The sequence below is a fragment of the Lynx canadensis genome, chromosome E3 (genome assembly GCF_007474595.2).
Source record: "Lynx canadensis isolate LIC74 chromosome E3, mLynCan4.pri.v2, whole genome shotgun sequence".
Classification (NCBI taxonomy): Eukaryota; Metazoa; Chordata; class Mammalia; order Carnivora; family Felidae; genus Lynx; species Lynx canadensis.
The window spans coordinates 22,118,198-22,136,839 of record NC_044318.1 but is presented as its reverse complement, the minus strand read 5'-3'; the positions used below and the strand labels follow the sequence as shown (position 1 = coordinate 22,136,839).

The 18,642-nt window shown below is 55.8% G+C and overlaps 1 protein-coding gene across 6 annotated transcripts in view; it reads right to left on the bottom strand.

The window, feature by feature from the left end:
• Nucleotides 1–18,642, bottom strand: part of KATNIP (katanin interacting protein) — a 194,177-nt gene that overhangs the window by 22,107 nt on the left and 153,428 nt on the right. For 5 of the 6 annotated variants that reach the window (XM_030301244.1, XM_030301245.1, XM_030301246.1 and 2 more), the window contains 4 exons: nt 11,581–12,448; nt 4,694–5,419; nt 3,658–3,863; nt 1,690–1,768 (listed from right to left, as the gene is read on the bottom strand). In XM_030301244.1, coding sequence (XP_030157104.1) covers nt 1,690–1,768; nt 3,658–3,863; nt 4,694–5,419; nt 11,581–12,448 — 1,879 coding nt within the window. The remainder of the gene's footprint in view (nt 1–1,689; nt 1,769–3,657; nt 3,864–4,693; nt 5,420–11,580; nt 12,449–18,642) is intronic. The other variant, XM_030301248.1, reaches the window with a different exon arrangement.

Sequence of the window (18,642 nt, the reverse complement as noted above, 5' to 3'; positions counted from 1 at the left end):
TTTATGGATGGGCACGTGACCCAAGCCAGGCCCAGGAGACATGATTCTGGAACGCTGTTGGACTCAATGGGAACAGAAACTCTCATTTATCTGGGTCTGCCGGGCAGAACGGGAACGTAAAGCCAGAGCTTCCAGAAGCTCTTGGGTGGCCAGGGTCTGAATGGGAGAAAGACAAGAGAGAGTGAGACAGGGCAGAGAGCGGGAGGGAGACACCTAGGCTAGATGAGGTCGTTCGCACACTTGAATCCGGCTGTGCGGACGGAATGAGAACTGAGGGTTCAGTGAGATGACACAGGAAAGCCTCAGCATGGTGCCCGAACGGGGGGACAAAACCAAGCCCCAAACCAGGCTCTCGCCTGCACCAGGTTGGTTCTAAAAAAATTCTCTGCTGTCAGTTGAGAGAGTGTTCTGGAATGTAAGGATCTGCGGGGATTCAAAGGGAGGCATCTTCCCCTTCTAAGAGGAATTCGTCTTTGTGCAGTGATGGGGGGAGAGCTGGCTCTCGCTCGGCACACGGGCAGGCTTCCGGGGGGAGCTGGGTGTGGCAGCAATGCCCTGAAAAGGGGGCACGGAGGATGCGGTGGGGGCACAGCCGGGTCCCAGCGCAGGACCGCAGGGCTCATTCCTCCAGCGGAGGGCAGAGCTGACGGCTCACAGCTGAGTCCTCCCACACGCGCTGCCCTGGGCCTTGCCGCTCCCCACGTGTCCTGACACCCATAGATACGGGTGTATGAGGCCCTGTCCCCTCACTCAATGCAGGACAAGTCCAAGGGGACTTCGCAGCTCCACAGCTCCCCGTGCAGCTGGCAGAGGCCCCGAGGTCACGGCATGAGGCCCGGCCCCTCCCTCTGCCTGTCCTGCTCGCTGCCCTCCCTCAAGAGGGAGTCCAACTGGTGTGGCTGCAAAGGACTGACCGCCAGGGCTTCCTTCATGGGGGACAGGGAATGGGACCAGGAGGGAGATTGCTCAGCCAGGACCTTGGGCCTGAAGATTCCCCAGGACGCAGCAGAGGTGCTGGTGGGATGCACACAGAGTAAGAAAGGAACTGGCTGGAAGGGTGAGTGGGAAAAGAAGAGGGAACAGACACAGTGAAGCCCCGATGGGGTTTGCTCAGAGGCCACAAACTGGCACCCCGCTGGCTGGATATACAACAGGTGTTCCGTTTGGCTCATGCGGTATTTACAAATAGCATAAAATTAGTCCACCAACGCTTAAAACGTCTGGAGACTTCACATAAAAATCCAGACTTCTCAGAAGACCTGGGACCCTGGGCCAGGATTCCTGCCACTCCCGCCCCACCTGGAGCAGGGAGGACGCAGATTTCCTTTGTGCATGAGTTTGAAGGGACAGCCCAAACCACCAGACGACAGATGCCTTGGGTCTCTTCTCGCTCTTACGTCTGCTTGGCCTATGCTTTCTGGGCTCCCGCTGCAGCCTCCTGGGTCAGGGCCACAGCTAACACATAAGGTGTCTGCATGCAAGATGCAAAAGTGCCCTTCCGGAAAAGGCCAACTGCAGACAGGTACCCCCTTCTGTGAAATGATGTGGCTCCATCCATGGCTTGGCCTCTCTGTGCAGTGTACAACCTGCCCAACCGTCTAGGGAATCCCTGCCCCAAGTGGCCATGACTGTCCCGAACCCCTGACAGTCCTCCTTCCACCAGACATCGTCCCAAGAGAGGATACTCACAGATCCCATGGTAGATGCCTGGCTCTGGGGTGGTTACTTCAGGGACAGGCGGACTGAGTGGTGGCTCCAGCTCCGGGACCTACGCACGGGTTGGGGGAGAAGCAGAGAGGAAGAAGGTGATTTTGTGATACCCGCACAGCCGGCTAGCCATTTTCCCAGATACTGCTGTCCACGGGGATCTGTGTCTTTTCTTGCATTTTCTACCATTGTGGAAGCTCTGTGACTGGTAACATGGGCAGGCGTCATGTGTCTGAGTCCTCACGAGCGGCTCTTTCTGGTTGGGGAGGAGTCTGACGCCACCAGCTAAAGTGATCAGATTTTCTGGAATAGGGAAGGACCCAATAAATGTTTACCTAGGGTGCTGGAGGGAGGAGGGGGAGAGGAGGATCAGGAGGGAGGGATGAAGAGAAGGAGAGTGAAAAATTTCAACCACAGAGAGTGGTTCTCAGCCTCGGGGCCTGGGCATCTCATTTTAAAAATGGTTATTTATTTACTTGGAGAGAGAGCATGCGCGTGTGCGAGCCGGGGGAGGGGCAGAGAGAGAATCCCAAGCAGGCTCAGCATGGAGCCCAGGAACAACCTACTGGATCCTTCGGCCCAGCCCCTAGACAGAGCCTCTTCAGGCCCTTTCCCGCCTGGCGGTGGGGAGGAGAGTGGGGAGGGTGGCCCGCCAGGAGCATCGGGTCACCAGGGAAGGTCGCTGCCCTGTTCTCCACCCTCCCTGAGCCTCCTGGGACGGCTCATAGAAGGTTTGAAAGCATTTCCACTTAGCTGCCAATAGGTTTTAATTGGGGCAGTTTACATAAAAACCCAGGTTTCTGGCTTCTCTTGAAAAAAAAAAAATCAGGACAATTATCAAGATGAACTAGCAACGCCTGTCTCCTCCTGACCTTGCCAGGCCCCGCCTTCTGTCCTCTGGATTCCAGCGGACCCCTCTCCTCTCCCCCACCCTCTGTAACCATCTCCTTTTCCCCCTTAGGGCCTCAAGAACATCCCTGGGGACGCTGGTTCTCTTGATTGCTGGTCCTTGACTTGGACTGACCCTTTCCCTGAAGGTCGTCTTTCATTTCTGAAAAAATTCGTTTATGAGTTTAAAACACATACTCTGGAGTTACGTCTGGGTGGCTCAGTCGGTTAAGTGTCGGCTCAGGTCAGGATCTTGCGGGCTGTGAGGTCGAGCCCTGCGTCGGGCTCTGTGCTGACAGCTCAGAGCCTGGAGCCTGCTTCACATTCTGTGTCTCCCTCTCTCTCTGCCCCTCCCCTGCGTTCTCTCTGTCTGTGTCTCTGTCACTGTCTCTCTCAAACATAAATAAACATTAAAAAAAAAAAAAAACAAAACCTTAAAAAAAACCAACACAGACTTTGGAGTCATACATTCAAGTTCAAGCCTGGGTACTCTCCTGCTGTGTGCCCTTGGGCAACTCACTTAACCTGTCTGAGCCTTGGTTTCTTACATGGGGGTTTTAATGGTCTCTACCTGGTTAAGCATAGTATACACAGCCCTCCACAAGATCACTATACGTGTGTGGGAAACAATCGCTGGGATTATCATTATTTTAATTCTAAGTCTGCCCATTAAGAGCGTTTCTAGTCCTTTCCGTCAAAAACAACAGTGAGTGATCAAAACACAACCCAAAGCAAAAATTCCCCTGAGACTGCCAACCTCTAAATTACAGAGACGACGCAGGACCGCTTTCTCCTAGCTTTGATTAAAATTTGAATACTTTCTTCACTCTGGTTTAAAAAAAAATAAAAAAATAAAAAATAATTAGAAAATGAAATATGACACACAGGGCCAAAAAATGAAGTAGAAAAATGGGAAATGTCAAAACAGTAGCACCAGCAGCTTAAAGGCTATCTATCTTCATTCTTCCTGTTATACCCGGAGTTGGGAGAAGAAATCCCTCTGGGGGTGCCCCCCCCCCCCCCCCGCACCCCCCCCTCCCCCCCCCCCCCCGCCAGTCCTACCCGGTCCTCAGCCCATGAGCCGGCCTGGGTGTAGGGCCTCTCCTCCCCCTCGCTGTCGGCGGTGCTCGGCCTCCTCAGCGTCTCCCCACTCTGCAGGCTGCAGGGACCCTCCACGTCCACGTCAAATGTCTCATCAGAACAGAATATGGCCTCCAGAATGTCATCGTCGGTCGTGAATAAGATGGTGTCTCCAAAGTGCTCTGGGGCTGGATGGGTCACAAGGAAGACAGAAGAGTCGACTCACCCCAAATCCAAATAGTTTGTAGACCGGGAACCCAAACCCATCAACCTTTGTGCTAGAAAATCCCAAACCACCCACCGTCCCCGATTTGTGTAAGCAAACCTCATTATTTATTATTCACCCACTGCGAATGGGATTCCCGTGGCCTAGATCAATGAAGGCATCTAATCTAAGGAGGGTCATGGTGATCCGTCCCGAAGTAGGTAATGTTTTTAGGTGTGGGCGAGGCATCCTGGCAGGATGCTGTTGGGACCCCCACCCAGATCCCTGCCGATCCTTTTTTGGGGGGCTGGAGGCTTGCCTGGAAGGGCGTGGGAGTGACACCCCCAAACCGGGGAGCCTGCAGGGTTCCAGAGCTTTTCTGCTTTGCTTTCAGGAAGGACGGACTTTGCAGTTTAAGCTCCAGAGCTCTCTCTGGGATCGGGCTGAGGCTGGGCTTCTCCCAAATCGTATCCTTGCCTGGCTTCCCCTCATTCCTATCCTGTCTCTCTCCTTGGACCACAGGCTCTCCTGGGAGCACCCCCTCAGTAAGTCGCTTGCGGAAGAGTTCCCCCTTCTCCGACTGAGGCTCTAGGGAAGCTGCGTGGGGCCAGCGCCCAGGGGAGGCGTTTAAATGAGGTCAGCTCACCCGTGCACCCCCGCACACCCCCGTGCTGCAAAAGGGGAGGAGTGGGCCGGGCCTAGGAAGAGGAGAGACCCATCTGTCACTGGCGAGCCAGGGTCTTTAGTGTTTCCTCAGAGCCTCAGCGGGTGGCAGGTAGAGGCTTCCAGAACATTCTTACAGACATACTGTACCTCCTGTCAGGGTCCCCGAGGCCTTGGCGATTTCTCCTTTGAAGATGCACTGCGAGTCTAACAGCATGGTGATGTCCTTCACGCCACGGAAGGAGTGTATCCGAGATTTATTGTAGTTCCAGATCCGGATCAGGGCGACCTGGCAAGGGTGCACGAAGTCTACGGAGATGGTGTGGGGCTTGCCCAGTGTGAAAGGGGCCAGCCAGACGTGCATGTCGTCCTGGGTCCTGTTCACCCCGTCGACGAGGTTGGTGACCACGCGGGGGTCTTTCCCGTAGGCCGGTAAAATATTGATGTCGGGGGGCTCGGCTTGAATGTTCGCGATCTGCACCGGCTCCCCCTTGGAACTGAATATTTCTATTCCGTTAAGGCCGACATAGTGCCTGTCCCCCCACGTCGACTTGATGTCGATGACCAGGCGCTGTCCGTAAGGCAAGACGGGGATTTCAAAGTCACTCGCGTCGTCCGTCTCTACGGGACTGTCTTCCCGGCCTCTCCTTGGCCCCAGCTTCTCCTCCTTCCACGGGGGCGGCTGCTCGCCGTGCCGGCTGGCCTTCTGCTGCTGCAGGAACTCGTCCAGGATGTCCCCCTGCGGCTCCATGTTGGAGATGCGTCCCCGGTGGGAGCGGTCAAAGGCACTGAGGGAGTCCCAGGACTCATGCAGCGTGTGTTCCTGCTCACTGCACCACCGGGGTCGTGGCGGCGTCTCGGTGGAGCGGGCGTCTTCTGGAAGAACACAGGAGGGTGAAGCCCCATTAGTGCCCTGTGTGCAAGCAGGGACCTTTACAGGCTGTCTCACCCAGGGGCTCTCGGCCAGGTGGGGTCGCCCTCGGCGGGGGGGCATTCTAGAGATCAGTGGGGTGGCTCTTGGGGTCTCAATGCCTAGAGGCCCTGCTGGCCTTTGATGGGTGGGACCGGGATGTTAGTATCCTGCCCTGTGCAGGACAGTCGGGGCCTCCTGTCACATGCCACATTCAGGTTGGTAAAAAATTGACGATGGTTACTCAAGTCTAGAATCTGGCTGTTTTACAAAAAGCAAAGTATTTTTCAATATACTTTGAATTTTTTTTTCTTAAGTTTATTTATTTTGAGAGACAGAGAGAGAGAGAGAGAGAGAGCATGCGCACAAGCAGGGGAGAGGCAGAGAGACAAGGAGAGAGAGACAAGCCCAAGCAGGCTCTGCCCCGTCAGCACAGAGCCCAACGCGGGGCTCGAACTCACAAACCGCGAGATCATGACCTGCGCCGAAACCAAGAGTCGGATGCTTCACCAACTGAGCCACCCAGGCCTCCTGATAAGACGCTTTGAATTTCCTAAGGCAACTGCCATGCAAATCGAGGGAAGACACTCTGTTGTGTGACAACCTTTGCTGGAAATCATCCGGCGTGTCAGACACTCACAGGACGGGCGGGGGTCACGCCACCGCCAGTCGCGCCTGAGTCAGCAGCCAGGGGGTCTGCTCTGAGCCTGTCACGTCACGTGACTTGGACAGCGTCTTCAAAGACTGCCTAACGGCAGGTGGAACACTCGTGAAAGAACGCCGAGTGGGAAAAAGCCAGACCCGCGACTGTCAGATGCAGCAGATCCTAGCACGGGCGGTGCGCGCCAACGTGTTACCACGATCCTTTCTGGGACGGGAGTAGGAAGGGCTTTTAGCTTCTTTGTCACCTGATCTTCCGAGTTCCCTGGATGTGTTATTTTTATAACCGGGAGAAGGTGCTATAGAAACTGCCAACAACACAGGTATGTTACAAGCAAGGAATTTACTTCTGTGCGTGGCTAGGTTGGCTTCCAGATCGGAAGCCCGCGTCCCCAGCACACGGAGAACACAGTCGGGCCCTCAGAGGCGCGCTCTGAAGGCTGCACTCTCCTCCTCGCGGAACAGAGAGGGCCCAGCGTGCGCACCAAGCAGCGGCCCCGCCCTCGAGGCCACGCCACGGCTGACTGCCGTGTAAGGGTGTCATTCTGGAAAAACAGCAGCTGACACTGACGTTCTGTTTTTTCTCCTTTCATATCGGACGGTGCCCTGCACTCCATTTTCTGCCTGTCTCCTAGGGGGCCCGGCTCCATCGATTATCCCCGCTCTCTCCAGAACCCTCAATCATCTCTTCCCCATTGGCACCTTGCCCTCTCTCCGCCTGCAGATGCGCATAAATCTCTCCCACCTGAAAGAAAAAGGAAGCCAGACCTGATCTCATGACTTCCTCCAACCGCCCCCCCCCCCATTTTCTCCTTCCCTTTGCTGCGGCCACTGTGTTCTTTCTCCCTCAAGCCCTGCAAGCCGGGGTCTCTTTGTGGAGTTGCTGTTGGGCTCACCCAAACCCCGCTTGCCCTTCTCCTGGTTTTCCTTTGGGGATCACCCCGCCTTCAGACCATCCAGATGAGGCAAATCCCGACGGTGCCCTTCTAGGCTGGGAAGGGAACTACGGAGAGAGGGGGGCTCACTTTGAAGTGGCTCTCCTCTGGGGCGCCTGGGTGGCTCAGTCGGTTGAGTGTCCGACTTCGGCTCAGGTCATGATCTCGCGGTCTGTGAGATCGAGCCCCGCGTCGGGCTCTGTGCTGGCAGCTCGGAGCCTGGAGCTGGCTTCGGATTCCGTGTCTCCCTCTCTCTCTGCCCCTCCCCCGCCCATGCTCTGTCTCAATGTCAAAAATAAAATAAACATTAAAAAAAAATTTAAAGTGGCTCCCGTCTGCTGCAGGATATCGGACGTGAGCGTGCAGTGCCGCTGGCCAGCTTGCTGCGCTGTGGGGGAGGGGGGGCTGCCCGACAACGAAGCCAACACCGGGGACGTGAGCCAGGAGATGGAGAGCCCCAATGACATCATCTGAGCCCCTGGATCCAGCCATGCCTGAAGCCAAACCCCTGGTGGCTTTCTGTCCCTTGCCTCCACAGTCCTTTAATTCCCACGACCCTCCCCTGCGCTGACTTTCTGCATGTACACGATGACTCCGTGCACTCGATCTCTCCTCAGTCCTCGTGCCCCACATCCCAGGCACAGCCCCTCCACTTGGCGGTCCCTCCTCGCCCGCTCAGGAGCGTTGGCACTTCCGGGCTCTCCGCTGCTGTTTCTGCTGCTGTCAGCCTCCCCACGCCCTTGCCCTGCCCCAGGCCTCGGCCCCCTCCGGTCCTCCTCTCTGGCCTCACCCAGCCAGCTCCTGGCTGCCAGGCAGGCACTGCTCGATTTTCTGCATCAAGTTCTGGCTTGTCTCCCCCGGCCACCACCGTCCAGTTCCAAAGACCCCTCGGAAGGCCGAGACATGTCCATTCTGTCACTCCAAACTCCGTGTGCCTCAAAGGGAATTTGTCATCAAACCCTCCAACTGCCACTGTCTCTACCGTGCTGGGAAGCATCTGACCCCTCGCCACGCCGCCACGCCACCACGACTCATACCTTCCTCCCTGACGATCAGCTCCACCGTGCCGGCATTTCTGTTCCATGGACACCCCAAGTCTCTTCCTGTGTATCCTTGCAGTGTCCTCTCCCAGGAATGCTCTTCTCCCGGATCCCCATCTTGTCCCCGCCTCCTCCTTTGCCCCGTTCCCCGGGTGTGTCCCATAGACCTTGGCGCACATAAGTGCTCAGTTCATGTTTGCCAGCACAGGGACGGCTGGCTGGTGTCACCATCATGCAACCCCTGGGTTCAGGCCCGGAGCCGAGGGACCCCCCCCCCACTCCGCCCCCGGCTTCCACCTGTCAGCTCTCCTGCACCTGTCCTCTCCCCTCCTCATCTGCCATCAAAAAAGACCCTAGAAGTTTCTTCCTTCTTTTCCTCCAGGCGCGAGGCTTAACATCTGGCAGAAGGAACTTCCCATATGGATCGTCATGACATCAGTTTATTGTGATTTGATTTCCACTGACTGGAATGAATGGCCTGGGGGTTGGTCTGCAAGTGCGCGGAGGAGAGAGAACAGACGTCATGCGTCAGGGACTCGGCCTGTGTTTCTCGGCCTGGGTGGCCAAGAAAGGCAGGACTCTGCCCTCACTCTGCGTCTGCGTTCCGGACTTACTCTCCTCGAGATGTACGCTCTGGGTTTCGAACGCAGAGACGTATAGGCCTTCACCTGGACCTCTCGGATGTGACAGCAGGCTGGCCCACGTTTCCCTCTGTCTGGAGAACACGCGGTCACTGCTCCCCGGGAGTTGGGGAGCTGCCATGATCCGCGCTTTGTCGTTGTCAACCTCCCCGCCCACAGCCCCGAACGGACACCACAAAGCTGTTGCTGCTTTCACGTGCAGTCGACACAGTCTTGGGGGGGTGGGTACCCGTATGAGATGGCGGATTTAAGGTTTAAAACTACCTCTTGGCGGAGGGACGTAAACATGGAGCACGGAGTTCTAAACCCGAGCTTAGGAAAATCAACGGCACCCCCGTGGGGTATGGGCTGATTGTTACTAAAACGGGAAATGAAAACGAACGTAGACACGACAGAGCCATACGTGTTCAAGGTGAACAGCCTCCAGCCACAGCCGATTGGGCCAAGAGTGGTCACCTGACCCAAGTCGACCAATCAGCGGCTCCCGTGAGACTTTGGGAGCCACGGCCGGAAACCGTTGCTCCCCGGCGGTGAGGCCGTTGCCCACCCCCAGGAAAGAGCAGGGGCAGCTGACCTCATGAGGAAGAGTGAGGGAACGTGGCAGAGGCAGGGCCCGGCAGCCCCGGGGAGTCACGGCCACGTCTCCTGGGTGCACGCCGGCTTTCCGGAGGGTCAGTGCTCCCACCGGGCAGATGTGATTTCGTTCCCCCATAGCCAATGGACCCCTGATGCGGACCCTTCCAAGATGTGGATGCCATTATAATGAGAGGCCCTGTCAGACAAAAGGATTTCCAAGCTCTGTCTTTCGGTGACACCATGACTCCAGTCCCAGGGAAGAACTCAGGCGGTCACCCATTCTACAAGCGTCGTTGGAGGGCTCTGCCTTGCGCCTTTCCTGAAGGGCACGGCTGTGGGATTTGGCTCTACGTAATGGGTAATTTAAAATTTCTAAGCAACTTTCCTTTTTAGCATGACTGGCTTAACAAGCATTAAATCTCAAGGGCCCGGTTCTTAATGTGTCATTGAGCCAAGCAGTGAAATGCCTAGAAAGAAATTAAAATGAGAGAAGAATCTTCTGAACGTGGACAAGTCAGAATAACACCCGTCACCTCGGAGCTCCCAGAGGTTGTGCGGGGTCTGTCTTACCAGGAAGGCTCCGCAGTGCCCGGCTCTCCCCCGCCGGGGGCGCTGCGGAGGTGGGGCACCAAAGGGGTGTTAGTTTGAGGCACGGATGCTGGAGCAGGCTGGCCTGGGTTCAAATCCCGCTCTAACCCTCCCTGGCTGCGTGACCTGAGGAGAGTTACCTAAACCTCACATTTTCTTTAGCTGTAAAATGGGGCTGGCGTGAGGAGAAAATGAGGATCATTTCAGTAACGTGCCTGGACGAGAGCCCAGCTTAACACACACACACACACACACACACACACACACACACACACACACACACATATGTCAGGCACCCAGCCACGGCAGTTCGCCTCCCCAAATGCAGAGGACCCACCATGTGTCAGGACCCCGGGGCCCCTGACACAGATGAGACATGGCCCCTACCCTTAAAGAGCACCCCCACGTCTGCTCTGCTCTCCTCCCTGACACCCAGTCTCAGGGTTAACTCCAGGTGGGGGTGGGGCGAGGAGCTCTGGAAGAAGGGAGCCCTTCGCCCACATGGAAAGGCACCTTGAGTCCGAGGGACCTGCCTGGGTGCCCCAGGTGACATCGGGGGTCTGAAAGAGGCCACCGATTCTCTGCATGTCTGAGTGTAGACGTGGGCTGAATGCAGACCTTTGGGGTGGTGGTGTTTTTTTTTTTTTTAAGGGTATTTGAGAGAGCGAGTGGAGGAGGGGCAGAGAGAGAGGAAGAGAGAGAATCCCAGAGACTCAATCCCATGAACCATGAGATGGTGACCTGAGCTGAAAGCAAGAGTCCAAAGCTGAACTGACAGAGCCACCCAGGGGCCCCGGGGTCTGTCTTCTGGATAGTAATAACAGACATGCCGACCTGATTCGCTAGGAAATAGATTCCCTGGCTTTGCACACAGATACACCAGGAGGCAGAATCCCGGGGTCGGGGGGGGGGGGGGTGACGGTGATGTAGAGCAACAGCTCACACCTTCCGGGTGCTTTTTTGTGCCCGACGCTGCACACGTATGACCTCATTTTATCCTCCCACGGGGATGGGTGTTACTGGTGCCATTTTACAGATGAGGACACTGAGGCTCAGAAAGTGGACATGCCAGGCTCTGTAAGTCCCAGCCCAGAGGTACCAGAGCTCAAAGTCGCAGTGGCTGGATTCAAATGGTTCGACTCGTAGCTGCTATGCTGCCCGCCTTCCCAGTAGCCAGATCTGAGTGCAAATAGTCAGAAACCCAGTCTTCGGCACCCTCCTTTCAGACTGCTCACGTATAATCTACTGCAAAGTTGACAAAACAGGTGAGTCCTCCCAGGAGATTTTTTTTTTTTTTGACCCACCTAGTGGTTTAAAAATAATATCAATCAGTTGCCAATGTTGAAAAATAATATTGTACGTCTCCGATTTCTCTTCACAAAAGGACAAGGGAGGGGCGCCTGGGTGGCTCAGTCAGTTGAGCGTCCGACTTCGGCTCAGGTCATGATCTCGTGGTCCGTGAGTTCGAGCCCCGGGTCGGGCTCTGTGCGGACAGCTAGGAGCCTGGAGCCTGCTTCCGATTCTGTCTCTCAATCTCCCTCTCTCTCTCTCTCTCTCTCTCTCTCTCTCTCTCTGTCCTTCCAAACCCCCTGGCTTTGCAGATGAGGAGGCCCTTATCTGGGGTCCATGGAGCAAAATGGTATCATGGGGACAACGGCACCCGGGTCAGACCGCTTCTCGAGCTTACCTCTGCTGGTTGGCTGGCCATCACTGTGACCGCTGCTGAGGGCGTCCTTCCTCGGGCCCCTCCTCCCACTAGCAGGGCGCTCTCTGTTGGAGGGCTGGTTAAAGATGTCAAAGTCGTCACAGACGTTGGGGGTCACCTTCTGGGCTCTCTCCCCAGCGATGACATTCCAGCCGCTTGCTCGCCCTTGCTCACGCCTGGGGCCTTTATCCCCGATCTCAGCCTCTCTAGGACCCTCACCCCTGGCGCCAATGACGTCATCAGACGGAAGCCCGCCTTCCCGGTCCAGTGGCTTCTCGGGACTCAGCCACAGGGGTTTTGGCTTCCTGCCTCCCTGCTTCCTGCCCTTCCCCGCGGCAGAAGGTTGCAACCAGGAGGGAGTTTTTGCTGGTGGCTCGGAGACTTTTCTGCCCGTGAGGTTTTCCAGCTGTTGGATCAGAGAGGGCTCTGGGTCCAGGGCGGGGCATTCCGCAGCCGGGCGGAGGGCAGGAGGACGGGGCACGCCACCCATCGAGGCCGGCATCGGGGCTGGGACTGCTAATAAGCTCGTGTCTTCGCTTAACTTGGACGAATTGTCTTTCGTGCAATTGGGAGGATTCATCTTTTCGCCAAATAACTTTCCTTGGGAAGAAACCTTCACATCTACCGCTGCCCCAGCTGGCTGTGAATGGGCCCCATCTGTGCCAGCATCTCCGCCTTCTCCCGGGGGGGCACCCACGCTCCTCTCCATTCTTTCCTCCTTCTTGTTTTTCTGGCCAACCAGGACGCTCAGGTCAGCTGGGCCCTCTCCACCTCCTTTGTCCAACGTGCCATCAAAGATGAGCTTTTTATTGACATAAAGCTTCATGTGCTTGGCACCAATGTCAAGATCCTGAAAACACAAAATTTAACAAAATGAAGCTGTGTGGCACCAGGCTGACGTATCACATTTTGGGAGCGGAAGATCAAAAAGAAAAACGTGGAATGCTGGAAACGCAAGCTTTAAAAAAACCATAGCACCGGGGATGTTAAATAAGGCTGGTGTCATTTCTGTGTGAACTGTTACATACTTTATAAATCAAAGGACTTTCACAAAGAGACGGCCCCAATTGCTGCCTTCTCACCACTGCTCCCTGCTGGGACATTGGTAATAGCCTGCTAATTGGTCTCCCTGCTTCCTGTCTCTTGCTGCCTTCAACCTCAACTTCACATTGCCAGAGTTCGTTCTCTACAAGAGCAGGTCTGGCCCAGTCACTCCCCTTTCCAAAATTGTTCTTGTTTTTCACTGCCTGTTCTTTAATATATGGTTCCTGGGACCTCTGTGTCAGGAAAGCCTGATGTGCACAGGAAATGCAGAGCCCCTGGTTCCATAGGTATCATTTCAGGTGCCCTGAAAGCAGAGCCTGAGACAAGGGTTGAGTACAGGTTGCTTATGTGAAAGCTGTTCCCAAGAGGGAGTTGGGAGAGTAAGATAGGGCAGGAGAAAACCCCCCAGTGTTTTTCTGAGCAGGTCCCGGCTGTTATGCACACGGTGTTCCACTCCACTGGGGCCCTCAGAGGAACCCACAGAACACAACTCAGAAGTATCCCTCCCAAGGCGGGAGGCTGGGGTGTTTGTCCACTGACCCCCTTCCCGCTTTTGAAGGCTGCCCCTGGGGGCAATGACTCCCCACCACACAAACTGAGGCCACTGGGGCTTTGGGATCAGGCCCTGAGCAGAAAGGCTGAGAGATCTGGGAGCACTGGAGGCGGTGCCTTGTCAGCATGCCCGGGGACAGTCCCACCTCAGCTGCTATCGGAAGGCGGGGGGGGGGGGGGCAAGGGGATGTGGTGTGGTGCTGTGCCGGTAACACGTTCTCCGGACGATTCCTTGGAAGGTGGAGAAGCTCAGGCCGATGGGATGAATTCCGAACTCCTCGGCATGACATACGTACAGTAACCTTCACGGAAGGATCCCTGGCTTAGCCTTCCCGTCTCCTCCCCACGACACTCATGCCCTGCCTCATGCAGGTATTTAATGTTCCTTTGTTCATGCTTAAAACATAATCACACCTCCTCCTGCTACCGCCCCGACTGTCCATTCCTCTTTACAGCAAAACTCTTTCTTTACAAACAGCTTTACGGGGTGCCTCGCTGGCTGAGTCCGTGAAGCGTCTGACTCTGTTTCAGCTCAGCTCATGATCTCGCGGTTCATGAGTTTGAGCCCAGCACCAAGCCCTGCGCTGACAGCGCGAAGCCTGCGTGGGATTCTCCTCTCTGCCCCTCCTCTGCTCTCTCGCTCTCTCTCTCAAAATAAATTTTAAGAAGAAAATTTAAAAACAGCTTTATGAGAGAATACATACTTCATACAGTAAACCATGTGTGTTTAAAGCATACAGCTTGGTAAGCTTTAACACCTGTATACGCTGCATATCAGCTCCGCAGTCAAGCTAAGGAACACATCCATCACCTCCAAATTTCGTTGTACCCCTTTGGAATCCTACCCTCCCTGCTTCCCCTCACCCCAGGCAGCCACCCGTCAGCTTTCTGTCGCTGCAGATTACTTTGCATTTTTCTAGAATTTTCGTATAAAAGGAGTCCTGCACTATTTGGGCTGACTTCTCTGACACAGCATAGCTGAGGTTCCCTGTGTTGTGTGAATTAGTAGTTTTATTCCTTTTAATTGCTGAGGAGTGGTCCGCTGCAGGGATGCCCCACAATTTGTTCAGTTCTGAGGGTCACTGTCACGGCTGCGCCTCCCCGCCTTCCCTCTTGGCCTTTGCCTCCACCTCTACGTGGTCCCCTGCTTGGCAAGGGCACCAATCGCTGGGGAGGGGTGAAGCCTCCTTGTTAGTCTGGGACAATTGGGATTTCCTCCTGTTGTCCCGGTGCCATCACTCATAAAGTCCACTTTCCACCCTCTGAAGTGTCCCGGTTCGGACAGTAAATTGAAGGGTCCAGCTGGCTGCCGGATCCCCTGGGAGATGTGCGGTCCTCAGTTGGGGCGACGGCTTACTCCCCTTCGGTAGATTTCCTTACCAGGCTCCTGGGCCCTGCGCTCCCCTGGTCTCTCCCCTGCTTCCAGCTCTCACCGCTGCAGCCCCAGGCTCCTTGTTGATCCTCCTCTTTGGCTGCCCCAGGGCTCAATCCTAGGCCTCCGGATTCCTCTGCACCCTTTCACTAGGTGGCCTCATCCAAGCCCATGGCCCTAAACACCATCATCACGTTGATGACTCCCGATTATTTCATTTACATTATTTTTATTTTTTGACTCCTGATTATTTTAATCTCCAACCCCGAACTCTCCAGCAAGCCAAGTGACCGCATGACCTCTCTTCTGGGATATCCAACAGGTGTCCCAACCTTAACATGCCCCAAACAGAGTCCTTTCTTTTCTTTTGGAGAGCGAGTGCACAGGTAGGGGGTGGGGGGAGGAGCAGAGGGAGAGAGACAGAGAATCTCACGAGGGTTCCACGCTCAGCATGGAGCCCGACGCAGGGCTCGATACCACAACCCCAGGATCACGACCTGAGCTGAAATCAGGAGTCGGATGCTCAACCAACAGAGCCAGCCAGGCGCCCCTGCCCCCCCAAAAACTCTTGACTCCCTCTTCCCAAACCTGGTCTTCGCCCATCTTAAAAACGGTCAGGGGATGCCTGAACCTCGGAGTCCTGATTCCTCTCGTTCTCTTATGTCACAAGTCCCCAGGGGCTCCCTCCAAAACCCCTCCTGAATCTCGGCCCTCTCGTCTCTGAATGTACTGCTGCCCCCCAGCCCATGTGGCCGCCATCCTCCCCGAGACAATGACCACAGCCTCCTACCTGGCCTCTGCTTCCTCTCTGCTGTGCCCGTGCCCCCCACAACACAAACACACTTGATTGTCTACACAGCAGCCAGGGTTTTTTTTGTTTTGTTTTGAAGTAACTTAACAGGTCATGGCAACCCCCTGCTTAAAACCCCCTAGCAATTTTCCACTACACAGAGAATAAACTCCAGTGCCCTTCAGGGGCCGACGAGGCCTATGTGATCTGGCCCCTTCGGACCTCTGCCCCGGCTCCTATCACACTCTTCCTCCTCCCTCCACTCCCAACACACAGGTCTGATGGCTGCTCCGTCATCCCGCAGGGCTCACGGCCACCTTGGGACCTGTGGGCTGGGCTGGAGCAGTCTCGTCCAAGACACCTGCAAGGTGGGCTCTTCCTTGTCCCCAGAGAGATCTTCCTGCCCCTCTCTCGAGCCCTCACCCCATCCGGCCCCCTGTCTCTCCCATCGCCCTGTTTGATTTCCTTCCCGTCTCTGAAACGGTCATGTTTATCAGCTATTTAGCTTAGCTACGGTCTCCCCCGCTCAGACTCCAGCCCCAAGACAGCGGAGGCCCCGCCAATCCCATCCCAGGGCCCAGCAGGTACCTGGCGCACGGCTGGCACTCAACACTGACTTTGGAACTAAAAGTGCCCAAACGCAGGTACTTTTCTCCAGGATGGCACTGTTCTCTGACGACGTTCTGAGAACAAATCTGATCGGAGAAAAACGGCGGCCTGTTGTTTCACCGTTGGATCATTTTCCACCTCGCTCTGGCTTCTGATCTGCTTTTGAGGTACGGGATCTGAGACCCCAGGGGTGTCCATCTACGCTCATTCCCCGCCCTTTGCCTTCCGGAAGCGGGGCGAGTAAGCTCTAACTAAATTTCTAGTTCACCAAGCTACTGCTGCAGAGGTTCCGCAGCAATTTAGAACGAGGGGCCCTCAAGCCCATGCTACACCACAGGAACCCGGCTTCAATCATCCAATTGCAGGATGGTAGGCTACTATTTGCCGACTGTCAGAAAAGTCGATTCTCAAACCACTCTTTTACATGTTTATATGGATGTGTTCTCTGTTTAGCGGAGGCACAGAGCAAGCGCGTGCTGGGAATTAATCAGGAAAGAGCCATTCGAGGAGGACGGCACGGGCAGCTTCAATGACTAGTTCTGCACAATTACCGCCACGGAAACATCTGGTGAGACAGAAACTCTCATTGCAAGAGGGGAGGGGGTGGTGGGGAGAGGGCTTTCGGTCCGGCATGGCCAGGAGGTGGGCACCATGGCTCTTATAATGAGATGGCCGGCTGTCCGAGGGTGTTCGTGTACATTCCGCCAACGACCCGGAGCACCGCCTGACCTCTAGCCGTCCACTGCCCCAGCTCTCTCCAAGGCGTCTGGCGGAGCGGGGACAGAAGGAGGGAAGCAGGTGCACTGTCAAATGCCCGCAGGGGCCAGGGAGGTGGGAAACAGATGCACTGACATAGGACCTCAGGGCGTGATGGGGAGTGTGGGGAGCTGGGAGGCTCAGGCCTTGCCTGATGGTGCTTAAATCTGAGACGTTTCCAGCACTCTGCGGCCAAAGAAGCAGCATCTGTGGGTGGATTTGGCCCAACGATCACCAGAGTGGGCTCCCTGGCGGGGAACCATGCAGTGGCCACTTCTCCGGGGATTCCAAGGGTGAAGAAACTAAAAGGCTGCATCGTCTCACGCAGCCCTTGGAGCAAATCCGCATGGTGGGCATTAGGACCCATCTTGCAGATGAAGACAGTGAGGCTCAGCCTTCCCTGAGGTCACGCCGCTCGTGCGCACGAGCAGTTAGCCACTCTGCCTGGCATCTCCCTTGGGGTCAAGCTAGATCCAGAGAAGGTCTGGCCACGGGCAGAATCCCCTGCCCTGGCCGGAGCTCTGACTCCACGTCTAGCTTTTAGTAAGTTCCCGTGGACCCAGTCTCTCCCGTCCCCACCCTGGCTCCCTCCTCACCCCCGGGGGCAATCACTGTGGGCACTGGGTGGGGAGTGTGTGCACATGTGCCCTTCCAGATTTTTTCTCCATATCTACGTACATACTGATGTCCCCGTCACCACAGCTCAGGGGCGGGGTTAGACACCATGTGAGATGCACGCGTGCAGTGTGGAAGATTCTGCGCGTCCCTATTGCTCGGGGTCCCCGCAGTAAAGCTCTGTATGTGGTATGTCTTTGGACGAGGATATGCGGAGAAGATTCTCCCGCTTCTAAAGAACCAGGCTGCTTCCTCCCTTTCCAATAAGCAGCCCTTTAGTCCTGACTGTTTCCCGCTTTGGCCTGGCCTCCAAGAAGTCCAGGGTGAAATTCTGCCTACCGCCTTAATCTTTAAGAGTCATGCACGCGCACGTGTGTGTGTGTGTGTGTGTGTGTGTATACTCTTGTCTCCTTGACGCTCATGTTTTCTTCCTTGCTTAACTAGAGTTACCTTTATGCCCCTGTTGATGCTGCCTCAAACCCCTTCCGTAATGGGTTTTCAAAAGGACGCTTCGTGAAACCCTACGGTTGGCATGTGATTTGTGGGAACATCCTTCCTCGTCCACATCCCGACTTTGTCATCCTTCTGTATCTTCCTTCTTTACAGGCGCCGAGAACCAGCCATGTTGAGACAGTCATGCATTTTTAATACATCGGTATTAATATTATTCCAATCTAAGTCATTTGACTGACTCTGCAAGGCCAATTCCCCGCGTGGCCCCGGTGTCGAGTGACATACCCCTTCCAATGAGCGCACGACTGCTCAGCAAAGATTAATGGCGGTGCAGCTCCGTGGGTATTTGCATTCATGAAGTGCTTTCCCCAGAGACAAACACCTGCCTGAGGCACCGCCGGCAGAATGACATTTGGAGCCAGCCCCGGCTGGGCCTACATGCTGAATGCCCTGGAGGGTCCGTGAGAGCAGACCCTTCCCTGGGCACCCAACTGAAGTTGGGCCAGAGGCACGATGGCTGGGCCTCATTCATGGGAAGCCTGGGGGGGGGGGGCCATCCTGAAGGCCCCACTCCGTAGGCTCTGTCATGAGATAGGGGCTTTGGGCGGACCGGGAGGGGTTTACCCTGACAGTAGGCTTATCAGGGGCGGGGGTGAGGGGGGCTTTGGGGTTGAGCCACTGCTGCCCGGGACCCACCGTGCAGGCTTCGGGACCTGGCTCAGGGGCTGACTCGTCCAGGAACCCCTCGGCCCTCCCTATCTGCCCCTCCTCCCCTCCTCTGGGCTCTCGGAGCTGGGCTTACAAGCTGGATATGGGCAGCTGAACGTGCGGGGACGTTCAGCTGCTGAGTGTC